This window comes from Mytilus trossulus, chromosome 4 (genome assembly GCF_036588685.1).
Source record: "Mytilus trossulus isolate FHL-02 chromosome 4, PNRI_Mtr1.1.1.hap1, whole genome shotgun sequence".
Classification (NCBI taxonomy): Eukaryota; Metazoa; Mollusca; class Bivalvia; order Mytilida; family Mytilidae; genus Mytilus; species Mytilus trossulus.
The window spans coordinates 87,747,184-87,759,986 of NC_086376.1; the positions used below are offsets into that span (position 1 = coordinate 87,747,184).

General features: G+C 32.7%; 1 protein-coding gene across 1 annotated transcript; it reads right to left on the reverse strand.

The window, feature by feature from the left end:
• Nucleotides 1–6,006: 6,006 nt before the first annotated feature.
• On the reverse strand, nt 6,007–9,688 carry LOC134714268 (fibrinogen-like protein 1). The gene is made up of 6 exons (XM_063575506.1): nt 9,604–9,688; nt 8,825–8,905; nt 8,525–8,654; nt 7,962–8,058; nt 6,784–6,951; nt 6,007–6,301 (listed from the first exon to the last, which is right to left on the reverse strand). Exons 3-6 carry the CDS (start codon nt 8,549–8,551, stop codon nt 6,042–6,044), a joined length of 552 nt encoding a protein of 183 aa, XP_063431576.1. The 5' UTR covers nt 8,552–8,654; nt 8,825–8,905; nt 9,604–9,688; the 3' UTR covers nt 6,007–6,041.
• Nucleotides 9,689–12,803: the final 3,115 nt, after the last annotated feature.

Below are 12,803 nucleotides of genomic sequence, written 5' to 3' on the forward strand. Positions count from 1 at the left end.
GATGATTTTTCTTTCTTTCAACGATGGTTGTGAAGAAATGTGTAATACGACATACAATAAGCCTCAGTAAAATAAGACTCTATCGCGGAGAAGGTAAAGATGAACATAAACTATGCGGTTAGTTTTCTCACTTGAATTGTTTTACATAGTTATTTCGAGGTCTTTTATAGCTATGTGGTATGGGGATAGTTGAAGGCCGTAGGGTGACCCATAGTTGTTAATTGCTGTGTCATCTTGGTCTCTTGTCGAGAGTTGTCCATACCACATCTTCTTTTTTATAAGCATGATGAGCAAGCTAAACTTGAAAAGAATTGAATAGAAAAAAACTTTGAAAAAAGTGGCTGGGTAAAAAAAATCTGTCCCGTAGTACCTTACAGATCATCATCCAGTTTTTATAATTATGGCTTTAAGTAGAAACTTAAATTTTCCTCTTTTAAGTGCATGAGAATTCAAGAAGCATTTGTTTAAACATTACCCAGTCAAAGGCTGATAACTCAAATATAGATGAGATTTATTTGAAGGTGGATGTCATCTTCTTTTTAATAGTATAGCTATAATTTTGAAGGATCTGCCAAAGAAGCCGTTTATTCTTTAGATCTCGTTGTGAGGTTGTATTGAATGTTTTGTTTAATATGTATGTGGAACAAAGCACTGATTATACGGGCTGGTACTTCTAAATTCTACGAGCCACAATACCGCTTAAAGTATAGATCACAATAACTACGTGAACAGTAAACACTGAGATATTTCTCCATATTTAAAAAAGACAATTTAATTTCTTTTAAAGTTAAGTATGTGGCGGATGTATTTGGTTGCAGCAGACGTCCTCGCTCATTGTCTTTTAAGAGATTTTAATAATCGGCAAACTGCTATTGCAACTGATATTAATAGTTGACTAAGAGATTGTATGCAATATACAAATTTACTCCGCAGTACTGCCCTTTTGTTATCATGTTTCGGACCCTACTTGTTTTGGACATTATATGTTCATTACTTACTCCGCCCGAAAATAAAATCAATTTCAAACTTTACAACAATGATTTAACGCATTGGTTTTTTTTTAAAGCTGTTTCAGTTCTTACGTTGAAATGTTTTCAATGAATTTCTTTATTTTTACAAAATATTACTATCATGCTATCACGCCTTTTGTATATTTTCTCTCGCTACTGTTTAAATGTGTAGTATTCTGTGTATCTTTGTATTTGGTATTTTCTTTGCTTTTTTATTTGCCATAAGACAGAGAATACGTATTACTCATATTGTAAAACACTCTCACCTCTCTGTAAGTTTAAGACAGCCCATAGCTGGAATTAGTTTTGAATTAATACAGTTTATGATAAACTAGTTTGCATATGCAGACCCTCATATACATGATGATGATGCTGCGGAATTTTTTTGGGAAATCATAGATGTGATAATTTTAAACATAACATGCATTTAAGTGATCATAATTTTGAAAATGCAGTGGCTATTTTGTCGGACGGTTCTGATTTAAATATTCTAAATTAAGCCGGCAAAATAGCATATTTCTTTAGAAATAGCTTTTTTACCGGCACCAGCAATACAGTGAATTGGCTATTTTGCAGATTTTTTGTATAAAAGAGTGAAATTTAATACATTTACTTTTGAAAAGTACTATAAAAATGTAAAATGTCAACAGAAAAGAATATGGGTACGGGATTTTCACGCTGCATTGAAGTCCCATTGGTGGCCTTCTGCTGTTATCTGCTCTTTGGTCGAGTTGTTGTCTCTTTGACACATTCCACATTTCCATTCTCAATTTTATGTCTAGAAAAGAGCAATTGATAGCAATGAGTCGATTTATCTGCAGGTGGACTATCATCCCTCGAGGTTATAAGCAGCTCAGTTATCCGTACTTTAAAACGGATATCACAGGCCTGTAGTAGTTTACTATGCAGATATCGATTTAAACCTCTGCTCACTGTTGGACTATTTTATGTGGTGCTGTTGTCGAGTGTTTTATGATTTCGTGACTTCAGAATGTGTATTGTAAGCGCATTCTAATGATGTATGAATCCGTCTGTGAATGTTCCCGTTTCGGAACCGCAACCCATTTTCTGCTCATAGACATTCTGAAACGTACGATAAATCAAACACATTTGTCTTTAGTGTTAAAATTAGTTTATATGTTATAATAAATGATTATTTACTTTTAAACATATTTATCTATAGTAGATTTGTAAACAAGTTTTGTAACTGATATCAATCTCTTTCAACTTTGCGGGTGCAAGTGCTGCCTTATAGCGGCATTAGCCTTATCTTTTTCGAAATCTAAAAGGGTGTCTTTAACGTGCAAGAGATATAGCTCTCTCTTAACACGGGTCAGTCATTTATCATACCCTTCCGACTATCATCGTTTCCTCAAGACCATCCTCGCAAATGGTGCCAAGGGAGAGCCGAAAATTGAGTTCCTGCAATTTTCATCCCAGACGGGAATCGAACTAGGAACCTTTGTGTTAGTAGTCCGGTGCACTAACCACATTAGCTCTCTAATTTTTTTTAAGCGGTGAGTTGTTGTTGGACATGCAAGGGTCTTTTCGGCGTACCGGGCATCAGCTGATTGTGTGATACTCTTTTAACATTAATACGTGGGCCTCAAATGATTTTAAATCGAGTATAAATGCAATAAAATTTAAGTTTTTCTGTCTTTAAATGTATAAATAATGTACCAAACTAATTACAGGATAAAGAAAATTTTCTTTCTTTTATTCTTATATATCAGCTGCATTTGTACTCGGCTTGACTGGCTGCAGCTCGCATTATACCTGTTCAAATACAGTTGATTTGACCATATAAGAGCCATTCTATTGACGAGGGCAGCACGTGCCTCCACATTGTTTGTAAATGTCATCATTGAATGCCTCCATAATATACTCATTTCTTTATAGTTGTTACTTGACCAGTTCGATGTTCAAGAAAGAGTGAACCACGTCTACTAATTTGCTGCATCAGATGAAATGTTAGCCTTATACTGACCAATCAGCGCGTGATGGCAACCATTCAGGATTTGGATTTACATTTGCTCCGTTTTGACTTTATATATTCTTCGACGTTTGTTTAAGTTTTGGACTTTAAAATATTTTTGTCTCGAGCATCACTGAAGAGATGTGTTTTGTTGAAATGCGCATCTGATTAGGTATAAAATATGTACATTGTACCGTGATTGTTACTACAAAGAGATTATCTCAATAGCAGAACAGCAAACCATTGTCTAAGTCAGCAGGCTGACCCTATATTTAGAATTATATGTGATGACAGCAAGCTATCTAGTAATGTATGACTTAAGAGATATAAACTCCAAACACATGTGCTTCTGGCATATTGCAACATATGAACGGAAAAATCAGTTTATTAAAGAAGTAAGTCAACATGTATAAAGGAAAACAATTCAGCGTTCTATAAGTTGGGGAGACACAAGCTAAACAGTGTCGACATGTATTTGGCCATTCGAGTTAATTTCTGACAGGTAGGGATGGATGGGGATTTATTTTTATAGGTATCAGAAAAAACATTATGAAAAACTGGCAATCAGATATAAAAATTAAGACCTATCAGATGTTGATTGTCTGTTCATATTGGGTGGATGGGCTTTCATGGGAAAAATATGACCTACTGCTGTAAGACCCTCAGATGTTTTTTACGTATAATTGTACGTGTCAGATGAAGAAAAAAAATAACCCCCCTAAGATGAATAAATTGTTCACCCCTCAGAAACGTTAACAGACTATATGTTTCTTTATATCATCAATATATCATTGGTTTGATCAAGTGTTCAGTCTTAAAAACAATCAACATAACACAAAATTAAGATGTAATGTAAACGTGTATATCACTTATATATAGCAAAATGAAAAGCTTAAACAACTGTGACATATTTCACCTGAAACAGGCATTTCCTTATGTACAAAATTATGGGTAAAAGCCTGATTATAAAGCTAGTTAAACCTGTCACTTGAATGACAGTGGCAGAAGTCAGCGTGAAAAAAAAAGTCAAGAGTCGGCACATTTTTTGTATTCGAAATTATTTTGAATCATTTCGAATTAGATATAATTTCATAAAGGTGAATATTTAATACTTCATTTCCAACTTATATAAGGCTAGTAGGTTTTTGTCAGTTGAATTTTTTCAATAGATAAAGTTTAATTTACACAAGTAGATGAAATTCTTTAGACTTCAAATACTTGTGTTATATATGCGTAAAATTTTAAACCTTTTTTTAAAACAAAATACATCAGAAAGGTTGAATCATTGGTAAGCATTGCTAACCATGTACGTTTTGAATAAATGTATTTTATATTTTTTCCATACATAAGTTATACATTCATATTAATTACACAGATTGAGTTTGCGTATAAAATGTTCACAATATTCTACAGTAGATAAAATACATCAAAAGTCCCCAAAAACACACTACAATCTACACAATAATATATATACATCACCTTTAAGAAAAAGTTTTAGGAGTTTATGTGATTCCCGCGGTTTTTGTATGATGCCTTCATCTGCCTCTTCTTAATCGATTTGAGAGAGTGGAACCTCGTTAAAATACGTTCGCCTTGATGTTGTTTTAGTCATATTTGTTTTTCCCTATTTTTTTCGAAAATATTACCCAATCACAATTTTAAAATTAAATCTCAACTGATTCTGATGCTTATGTAACCTTTTACCAGGCAATAATAGTATGTGCTACAGCTAACACACTCAGAGAAGCGAAAGGGTTGCCCATTTTTGAAGACGTATATGCAAACATACATGAGATACCAATATATATATATACTTTAGAAGCAATAGATATAATTGCGTTATATAACAAAGGCAACAGGTGATAGCAAGGAAGTTCATAAAATCAAAACTCTCTAATTTTCCAAGAATTCTATTAAATATGAAAATCATTACTGAACATTTAGGCCTAGTTGCAAGAGTTGTCAAACGATTTATATAATGGTTATGTTAAGTTGGCGGAGGAAAGTACCTATTTTGTGTACTAGACTCCTACTAATTTCAACTAAGATATCGTACCATGCAAGAATTTCACACATACTAAATTGCTTAAGGATTTTATGTTCCTGGTGTTAGATGACAGTGCAAATGGTAGCTCCCTTACTAGCAAATTTACCGTGTATACACTTTTATTAATGTAATGCAGTTGTATTGTCGTTTTAAGACAAGATTATGTAGTATGTGGACTTTTGTATTCTACACAATCTGATAAGAACTCAAATATAGGTCGTAAATCGCTAAGGTATCTTATGAGCAGATAAAAGTGTTCGTGGATATATATATATGTGTATCTGTTGTCTCTTGTTACGGTCTCATCTTGAAAATATACACGGGTCTTGTAAAACTGATCAACATGATCAAGGTATTAATATAAAAAGAAGATGTGGTATGATTGCCAATGAGACAACTATTCACAAAAGACCAAAATGACACAGACATTAACAACTATAGGTCACCGTACTGCCTTCAAAAATGAGCTAAGTCCATACCTCATAGTCAGCTATAAAAGGCCCCGATAAGACAATGTAAAACAATTCAAACGAGAAAACTAACGGCCTTATTTATGTAAAAAATGAACGAAAAACAAATATGCAACACATAAACAAACGACAACCACTGAATTACAGGCTCCTGACTTGGGACATGCACATACATAAATAATGTGGCGGGGTTAAACATGTTAGCGGGATCCAAACCCTCCCCCTAACCTGGGACAGTAGTATAACAGTACAACATAAGAACGAACTATAAAAATTAGTTGAAAAAGGCTTAATTCATCGGATGGACAAAAATACAAGTGGACGTGGCCGGGTACTTATACATCCCGTCACACAAAAAAACAGATCTTAGAGTACTCGCAGTTATCTAACAGCTAGTTCAAAGCCACTAACAACTAATAAAAAAAAATCATCTTAGACTAAACCAAGTTCGCTTTACATCGCTGTTTATGCATGAAAATCGTTTAAATAAAGTAAAATGCAAAATCAGATCAGATTATTTTTTATTTTCTCAGAATAAATTAAACTCTTCGAATCATCATGGCAGCATACTTCAGGGAAAATCCTGAGCCGCCCCATACTTCCCATTGTATAAGACTTTCTCCAGTAAGACCTTCCTTATTATTTGCATAGGATAATGTGAAGCAGGCACTATCACAGCTGTTGAACCACCAACCAGCACCAAGTCGTTGGCCACTTGTTGCACAGTGGTTCTGATTATTATCATTGTCTTGGTCAGGTGTTGAGAATTTATTGTTGTTGTGATGTGCTAAACCATCAGCTAAAATAATAAAATTTCAATGATTAGATTTAATTTTGATGGCAGATATTTTGTAGTTTCCGTTTAATAAATCAAATAAATGAATAGGTTTTTGAATTTTCGGAGCTTAAAAACTGTTGTTGTAACCTTCTATTCATAATGACATATGTTAAAATAAAAATATATTAAAATGTTACAAAAACCTAGGAATTCTTTTATTGTTTTCACTTTTATGATATTGTTAACAATAAGTTTGTTTATCAAATTGTTTTGCCGACATCGTGGGTAGAAAATTAAAAAAATATATACATATATATACGCACAAAACAGGGTTGATAATATTAAAAAGTTGAAAAACCTTCACATTTTAATAATCAATATTCGAGATTGTGAAACCTAAAACGTACGATTAATGTTTATATATCTGGTTTTCATGTAATTTTAAAACTCAAAATCTAGAAGTCTAGCTCCTTTGTATGCTTGTTGATTTTTAATCTGCTTACCAACATTTCCAGAAAATCCTCCAAGTGTCAGTGTATATTTCGAGGCAGCATCTCCAACTTTGAATGTTGAGTATTTGGCATACTTCTTTTCTCCTTTAAAATTTTCAATGTCGACTCTCATTTCAGTTGTTTTTCCAGTTGATGTTAGTATATTCAGATATTTGTTTCCTATAAATAGTTAAGAAAATTTACAAATAATACTGTGTTTTACAATGTTTTAACTTTTTCGAAAAACTAAGGATTTTTTTATCCCAGGAAAAGATTACCTTAGTCGTATTTGGCACAACTTTTTGGAATTTTGAGTCCTCAATGCTCTTCAACTTTGCACTTGTTTGGCTTTATAACTATTTTGATCTGAGCGTCACTGATGAGTCTTATATAGACGAAACGCGCGTCTGGAGTATTAAATTATAATCCTGGTACCTTTGATAACTAATTATAATGCTTTTAAACATCCATTATTTAACAGATGCTTCACTATTTCACCTACTTTATCTGTTGAAATTCATTGAAAGATCCCTTAAAAAGTATTATTCATTCTATTTTTAGATGAAAATGAATAAATAAAGGCAACAGTAGTGTACTGCTGTTCAAAAGTCATAAATTGATTGAGAGAAAACAAATCTGGGTTACAAACTAAAACCTAGGAAAAAACATCTTCTACATGAGGAAAACAACAAAACAATAGAATCACTGAAGAGCAACAAAAACAAACGCTAACATACATAGAAAATATTACACTTTTAAAGTTGAATAATATTTTAGTCGAAACACAATTCAAATGTTCCAAATGTAGAATCTCCAACTATTGAACCCTAAACAAACACACACTCGCTCGTGCAAAATTGACCTTAAAAGAATTTTGCTCTTCTGTTCGTGTCCCTTTCGGTATCAAGTTTCTGATGTTTCTGCATATTTATGCATCCCCGACTTTCAAGTGAGTGTATTTAAGGGAAAACTAGCTACGAGGTAAATAAATAAAATATAATTGTTGATGTTCAATCATTAAAGAAAATGAAATGTAGCCAGTTTGGTTCAATTTTGTCAAAATAAACTATGGCAATCATACCACATCTTCTTCTTTTTCGTGAACCATTGTTGATGAAATTTTCACTTGCAAGTAAATAATTTGACCTCATTTGGAGTCTATATAAAGAAACGGATTAACTCAGACTTACCCAACCAAAATTCCCGGTTGAGGTCTCCAAAGCCATTTTCATATTCAACCCAGTTTTTATTGAAATTCTCAGAACCATCCATTCGTCTGACAAGAACCTTAAAAATATAAATAAGATGTATAAAAAAACCTCATAAAAATTCATTGTTTATAATTGTGTACGCCAGACGAGCGTTTCATCATCAGACTTCTTCAACATGTGTTAAAATACGATGAAAAGTTTAAATAAAAAAATCACAACAAAGTCACCATATTGAGAGACCCTAAGAGACGTATTAATGTAGAATAAAAAGCTCTTAAAATATTCAATCAATAAAATCAAGTATCTTTTTAAAGGATTTTATTTGCTAAGTCTAAATAGCAGACATTTTTTCAATTGATGCTATTATTGGTAAGGAGTTTAGTCCGTCCACTCGTTTCTTTACGTGTTCTCTTCTCTGAACGATTTTTTTTTTTAGATAAGACATCTGGTTAACCTGAAAGTGTATAGCTGAAATATAAATGATTTAAAAGTGTTTTGTATATATCATACATATTTTAAAATCGTTATTGTCAATAACTTACAGTCCAGCGTCCTCCATCAGTAGTCATATCACAATAAACATTGAACCTCGTTCTGAAGTGGGATATATTCTATAGACTCCACTACGGTCATATTTAGGGTCCAAATCTGAACAGTCTTTCGGTCTTCGCACTGTATTTTAAAATAAATATATGATAAGATAAATATATCAATTGAGTAATGTCGAAACATTTAATTCAAATAGACAGCAGCCCAAACAAAACATCGCAAGAATTTCTGAATTTATACTATTAGATAAACGCATGAAAACAGTTATAACAATTCAATTATTGTGTTCATACCTGAAGGAACAAGGTGACTGTATTCTCCATATGCCAAAATATCTAGTATTCTTTGTGCAGATGCTCCATAGAAACAAATACCTATAAAATATGTGAAAACTCTTTTTTAAACAGCATTAAATATATGAGTCTGAGTGCATAATATCTACTAAGACAGTGTTAAAGAGCAGTCTAGACATATTTTTTTGTTTACATTAATTTGTCTTCAAAATGTTTTCGTTCTTAAATAATGGTAGGTTCTCACGGTCAGCTGATTTTTGTTGTTGTCAAGTTCAATTTACCCCACTTAAACACATGTTTCGCTGTGAATATTATTTCAAACATCCATTAAAAAAAGCAACAGAGAAACAGAAATCGGAGATAAGTTACTCAAACCATATTAATAAACTAAAACAAAGGATATCTGGTATCCATCCTTGACACGAAATTAAACATGCACAGATAATAACACATAGAAAGCAAAGGAACTACGCTGTTATTGTGGTTCTTCGTCTCAAAGTTACTGTGAGACCTTTGACAAGAAGTTAAAATTTTTAAAAAAATCACCTCACTAAAAGTATAGCACCTGTTTGAACGGAATTCTTAACAAAATGATTATGTATTTAATATATGAATCGCCTATACAAATTTTGACATTGACGCCTATAGTGTTCAGATGTTACTGTCCTGTTGTTTTGTTGGCGATACTTTATCACAGCTGTAAATAAGAATATTCACAGTTTAAAAAAAAATATAATAACGGTAAACCATCAGGAATGTATAAATCAAAATTTTCTTACCTGAATCTGATCCTGATGTAACCTTTGACCGGTCGATAATAGTATGAGATGCAACTAACATACTTAGAGAAGCTAAAAATATTGAAACAAAAAAATGTTTGTCCATTTTTTCAGACGTACATGTATATGCAAACATACATGAGATACCAATTTATATACAATATATATATATGATTGCGTGACATAACAAAGGTAACAGGTGGTAGCAAGGAACTTCATAGAATCAGAACTGTCTGAATTTCCAAGAAAGTCGTTGAAACAAAAATCAATAGTGAACATTTTGGTCGTGTTGCAAGAGTTGCAAAACCTGTTTATATTTATACTGGTGAAAGTTTGTACATAGTTTGTGTACTGGACTCCTACAGACTAAAATACCCTACCACACAAGGCTTACATATTTTTGTATGTCCCTAAAGCTAGCTAGGTTGCAGAGGTATTAAGCATGTCCGTCTGTCCACCCACAACTAGTTTCTGTCTAACTTTAGTTTGCCTCAACCAACTAATATGCAATTTATAAACATTGCTTACGATTACCAATCACTGCATCTGTTGCCTATGAGGACATTCTTATTTTGTTTTCATATTTGTCAAGACTGTTGATCTAAATCAGTTTCATCTAAATTTACAAACCACGGTACCAGTTTTGTGTATTTTATTTAATTTTGTAGTTTTCATTGTTGGAACCTAGAAAATATGCCTTGATTAAAACACATTTTAAAGTTGTACACAGAAAACCGATAGTGCAGGACACTTATTCAAATGATGATACCAATTTTGTGTAATCGACCAAGATCTATGTCTTGCATATCAATGCTAATCGAGCATCTTTCTTTGTGGAGAACATTTATAATTTATATTTACATACATTTTTACCTATTCATTAGATATAATTATTATCCATTGATTAGGAAATGTTCTGTGCAAGACGGATAAATGCAGGAGTCTTTTAATATGTTTAATTTTACATTGATCTATTTGATGTAAATGTTATTTCACTATATAAAAAGGTTATGTAGCTACTGATCCCATAAAGTGCCAAAGTTGAAGTGTGTGATATTTATGCGCGCATCTTAACATCTAGTGCGGTTGAAATGAACGTAACAGGAACAATAAAACAAAATCATCGGATAGTAAAACAAACAACAAAACCCACAATCCCTCGTCCGAAAAAAAAAAGACGCACAAAGATCAAATTAAACAATTAACACAGGGTCTTGATAGCCTTACTTCGTGTACTTTCTCATCATTTGGTAGGGTAAACCAGTCAAACGTGTTATCTAACTATTCTTAATTGGTTGATTGCTATTTGCTTAAGTAATTACCAAAAAAAAGATAAAAAGATAAAAAGACGACACATAATTTGGACAACATAATCTTTTGAAAACAAAGTTGAGGGTTTAAAAAATGTCCCAACCCGAAGTACCTGTGTCCATGATCATGTTGGAGTTCCTCGCCCAGATTTTAAGTAGAAATTAATAAATTGCTTCTCATGTGATGAAGAATTCAAGCAGCATCCTTAAAACCAGTACATGTTAAAACACGACACAGTCGAAGGCTGACAACTCAAAAATAGATAAGTTTTATTTGCAGGTGGATGTCTTCTTCTTTTATTAGTACAGCTATGATTTCGAAGCACAGGCACTCGTCTCAGAAAAAAAATTCCCTATATATCTTTATATAATGTATATAAGGGAAAAACAAAATCTGAGACGAGTGCCTGTGTTTCGAAGGATCTACCAAGGGCGCCGTGTATACTTAAGACCTCGTTATCAGGGTGCATTGAATGTACGTGCATGTTTGTTGAATATTTATGTGGAACATAGTACTACTGATTGGACTGTCCTAGTACTTTTTGTTCACTTCTAAATTCTACGAACGACAATTTCGCTAAATGTTTACATAACAATAACTGCGTTAATCTAGGAAACAGATATTTCATCTAGATTTCATAAAAAAAGACAATTTCAGATTTTTTTTAAGTTGCCGCCGTCCCAAAAGAATTGAAAACAATACAACTTCAAATGAACAGTTTGTGGCGCATGCAATAACGTTGCAGGAGACTTTCCTGGCTTGACAATGCATTCGCTCTTTACCCGTTTAGAATTTCTGGTGTGTATATTCAAAATGAGTTTAAAAGATTTTAATATTCGTCAAACTAGTATTACGACTAATAGTTGACTAAGCCAGGATATGCAACATAAAAAAAAGTAAAAAATAACAAAAATACTGAAGTATGAAGAAAATTAAAAAGTCCCTAATCATATGGCAACATCAAAAGTACAAACACATCAAACGAATGGATAACAACTGTCATATTCCTGACTTTGTACATGCATTTTCTTATGTAGTAAATGGTGGATTGAACCTGATTTTATAGCTAGCTATACCTCTCACTTGTATGTAAGTCGCATCAAATTCCATTATATTGACAACGATGACGGCGAACAAAACAAATATGCATAATACTAGTAGGTAAAAATGTCAAAAATAGGGATAAACGGTCAACCTTGTGTCTAGTACTCAGTATTGTCACTTTTTTTCATCATATTTCGGACCCTTTTGTTTTTGGGCATTATATGCTCATTAATTACTGCATCCGATAATAGATAAGAATTTCAAACTCTACATCTTCTGATTATACACATTGGATTTTAACAAAAATAGCTGTTTCAGTTGTTGGTCGTTGAAAAGTTTCAAAAGTTCAATGTTTTGCCTCATATTTACAAAATGTTTTACATATTTTCTCTCACTTCTGTTCAAACGTATAGTATTCTGTGTATCTTTGAATTTGGTCTTTTTCTTAGTTTTTGTATTTTCCATAAGACAAAGAATACGTATTACTCATTGTAGGGAAAAAACACAAAAAGTATGAAGGAAAATATCTTTTATTGCTATTCTTCATCTCAAAGTCACAGTGAGGCATTCAACACGGAGCAGAGAAAAAACTCTCACCTCACTGTAAGTTCAAGACAGTCCCTAGCTAGCATGCACCGGTTTTGATTGAATTCATATCTTGATGATAAACTTGTGACTAGTTTACATATTCTGACCTTCTTATACATGATGATGATGTCGCGAAATGTATTGGAACATTATATATATACTATTCCCAGTGGGACAGAAGGATAATGGGGCAGCAAACTACTGTCATTATCATGTTGTATACTGAAATAAAAGCAAGAACACATCAAGTTGAATAA